The sequence below is a fragment of the Sinocyclocheilus rhinocerous genome, unplaced genomic scaffold, assembly GCF_001515625.1.
Source record: "Sinocyclocheilus rhinocerous isolate Xijiao unplaced genomic scaffold, SAMN03320098_v1.1 scaffold2938, whole genome shotgun sequence".
NCBI classification, from domain to species: domain Eukaryota; kingdom Metazoa; phylum Chordata; class Actinopteri; order Cypriniformes; family Cyprinidae; genus Sinocyclocheilus; species Sinocyclocheilus rhinocerous.
In genome coordinates this window covers 91,613-94,682 of record NW_015638564.1, presented here as the reverse complement: position 1 = coordinate 94,682, position 3,070 = coordinate 91,613, and the positions used below count along the sequence as shown (strand labels likewise).

Here is a 3,070-nt window from a genome sequence, read left to right as displayed (position 1 = left end):
TCATCCAACAAGAAATGTCTGATATGCTGAGATGCGAGCAGCTATCGTCGGATCATCAGGATGGAATGAGAGGTAGAGTTGAGTGTCATCAGCATAGCAGTGATATGAAAAGCCATGTTTCTGAATGACAGAACCTAGTGATGTAATACAGTGTTGGATGATCAAAATCGAATGTGTTTCACCAGTTACCATGTTTAGGCTTCAGTAAAAGACGGGCATTGGTTCCTTTGTAAACATGTTTTCACTTTTATCATAACTTCAGTTACCTTTTTTACAAGAAAAATAATGTGACCTAGTTAAAGGCATCATTTCTGGAACTAGTTAATGGTTTCATAAACATCCGTGCCAAGATCTGAACAGTCTGCATTGGTTAAATTTTTGTTTCAAACACAATAGATCCCAAAACAGCCCAGACTGACACAGTTACCGACTGTTTTCTGGTAAGAAATCAACAAAAAAAGAAATCAGCAGTCTCTAGGAAAGCCTCAAAGCAGAACAACAAACCTGGGTGGTCACTTTGGATAAAGAATTAATATGAAATGTTGGCGCTGGAAGTAGTTCTTAAAATACTTTTTCTAAAAGTTGCATATGTAGTGAAGTGCCTTTCAAGAAGAAAAAAAAGTACTTAGTAATGATTACTATGACAAGGTGGTGTTCCCTTGCCCACGGCCCAGAACCCTGGAAAACTGGGCTCCAGTATCCACAAAACATAGAACAAGTGGTTTGGAAAATGGATGGATTTTTGATAAGATTAATGTGGACTAGTCTGGTGATTTATTGTGCATATATGGTTTTCTGGTTACCCTAAACAATGCAAAGTCTTACAATTTATATATTTTTTTAACTCTGCGAGAGTTACACTTACACCTCAAACAAAACAAATGTAGTTAGTTTATGAGTTAAATTAGTACAATGCATATGCTTTTTGTGCATCATTGTCCTGTGTCACAGCAGCACTGTATTGGTAAAGACATTAGGATTGAGTGAGTTTTTTTTTTTTTGCAAATGATGACCTACATTTTGGCCTTTTAAAGATACTCTCATCTATTTATTACTTCCTTAGAGTTATTGTTAAATTTGTGTGATCAATCCAAGCTCATTTTAACACACTATCTGTAGTTTCTATTCATATTTTAGTTAGTCCATTGTGACCAAATGGAGTGACATGTGAGACAACTCAAATGAACAACGAGGGATGGTTGACAGAAACTGACCCCAGATTGAGACAGGCATAAAACACATTAGATGTCGCAATCCAGTTGGACCAAAGCCCGATTTACAACAGAAGAATATTAAAGAACCTTCAAGTAAGCTCTCAGAAATGGAACTGGTTTGCAGAAAACCACATCCAAACAGCTCTCAGCAAATTAAGTGTCAAGAAACTGGAGAGAATTTGAGAAGGGTGAGGGGCAAAATGTGAGCATGTGGAAGCAATTACTGGCTGCAGGCGGGATCTGTTAGCTTTCAGCTTACTGGGTGCTTCCACACTGCTGATCCACCAGCCAAGCCTGCTTCCACAATCAACCAACCCTATAATACTGCCTCCTCAACTGACTACGAAACCCTCAGGAGCTTCATAATGCTGCCTTCTCTATGCATCTCTGGTTGGGAGAGGGAAAAAAAGTGTGAATCTTGATTCAAACGGTGACTCGTTTGCCGAGACCAAAGGGGAAATCATGCATGGAACTGTAATGTAGAGTGTGGAGCGCTCGATACTATATCTGGGAGGGGTCAGGAGGTTATTGATATTGTTAGACTGTGGGGACCGCTGGAAACGCATAAATAGCTGGAAGACACACAGTAATCTTGCAGTCTTCCTCTGAATGCCTGGGCACAGGTGACTTCCACTCAAGCTTTTCTGCAGAAAACCTCATCAAAACCTGTAAGTACTTTCTTTAACTATATGTTTTATTTGTGCTGCACAATGTTGAATTGCTTCTGCTTAATTATGATACATTCAAATCCTTTTTTAGGGCATATGCATTTAAAGGTAGTATTTTCTATGACAAATACATAATAAATACTACTGTGTATACATACTAAATTAATTCTATTTTGAATATAATAATGTCTAAATTAATTATAGTGCATGGTGCATGAAGTTGGGTAATACTAATATAAATTGATGTAACAATCTATGCTAATATAACATAGTGATTAAAAAAATATTTATAAAATATTATATTGAGTATCGCTTAACCAGTTTCAACAAATTGGGAAATTTCATTGCCAATCCTTCTGAATATTTCATGTAAGAATGCCTGGAAACACAGAGAGTGAATTTGGTTATCCTGACCTACATTCTTTTCTTCTTAGTCAGTGTATGGCACAGTTACACCAAATCACTCATAGAGGAGTTTATGTAAAGTCTTTAATTCCCCTGTTTTACCATTGTCATATGCAGTAGTTTAGGAAGGAGTGGTCCATAGTGTCCAAACCTGGTTATGGCATGCATCCACATGCCTGGTAAAACAGTTTATTGTTCCCTCACAGAACCAGCATGGAAAAGATGACATCTTTGAAAGTGAACTGCTGGCTGCAGTGGCTTACCGGGACTCTGGCCCTGCTGAGTGGAGTCCCTGCAATGCCGGTCGACGTGGACCGCGTGTGCATGGCGCCGTCCGCAGCCAAGTACAGACTGACGTTTACCGGCCAGTGGACTCAGACTGCCTTCCCCAAACACTACCCTCTGTACAGGCCGCCTGCTCAGTGGTCCCCCATCATTGGTGAGTGGGCTGATCTTATGAGTAAGAACAGGGTAGTAGTAACCATTATTCTTGTAAAAATGTTTAACATTTGCTGCACCCCTTTTTGGGTCTGTTCACCCAATCCTTTCACATTGTTCCTATTGAGGGGGTTTGACCCAGTAACTATGATTAACCCCTCCAAAGGAAGTCAAAACAAAGGTTAGGTGATATACCAGGGCTGTCCAAACTCGGTCCTGGAGGGCCGGTGTCCTGCAGAGTTTAGCTCCAACTTGCCTCAACACACCTGACTGGAAGTTTCTATGCCTAGTAAGAGCTTGATTAGCTGGTTCAGGTGTGTTTAATTAGGGTTGGAGCTAAACTCT

At 39.8% G+C, this 3,070-nt stretch overlaps 1 protein-coding gene across 1 annotated transcript in view; it reads left to right on the top strand.

The window, feature by feature from the left end:
• The first annotated feature begins 1,586 nt into the window (after positions 1–1,586).
• The window catches only part of LOC107749713 (spondin-2-like), a 9,333-nt gene continuing 7,849 nt past the window's right edge, over positions 1,587–3,070 (top strand). Inside the window, exons 1-2 of the mRNA XM_016564857.1 lie at positions 1,587–1,882; positions 2,494–2,726. Of these exons, the coding sequence (XP_016420343.1) occupies positions 2,501–2,726 (226 nt within the window). The 5' untranslated portion in view covers positions 1,587–1,882; positions 2,494–2,500. The remainder of the gene's footprint in view (positions 1,883–2,493; positions 2,727–3,070) is intronic.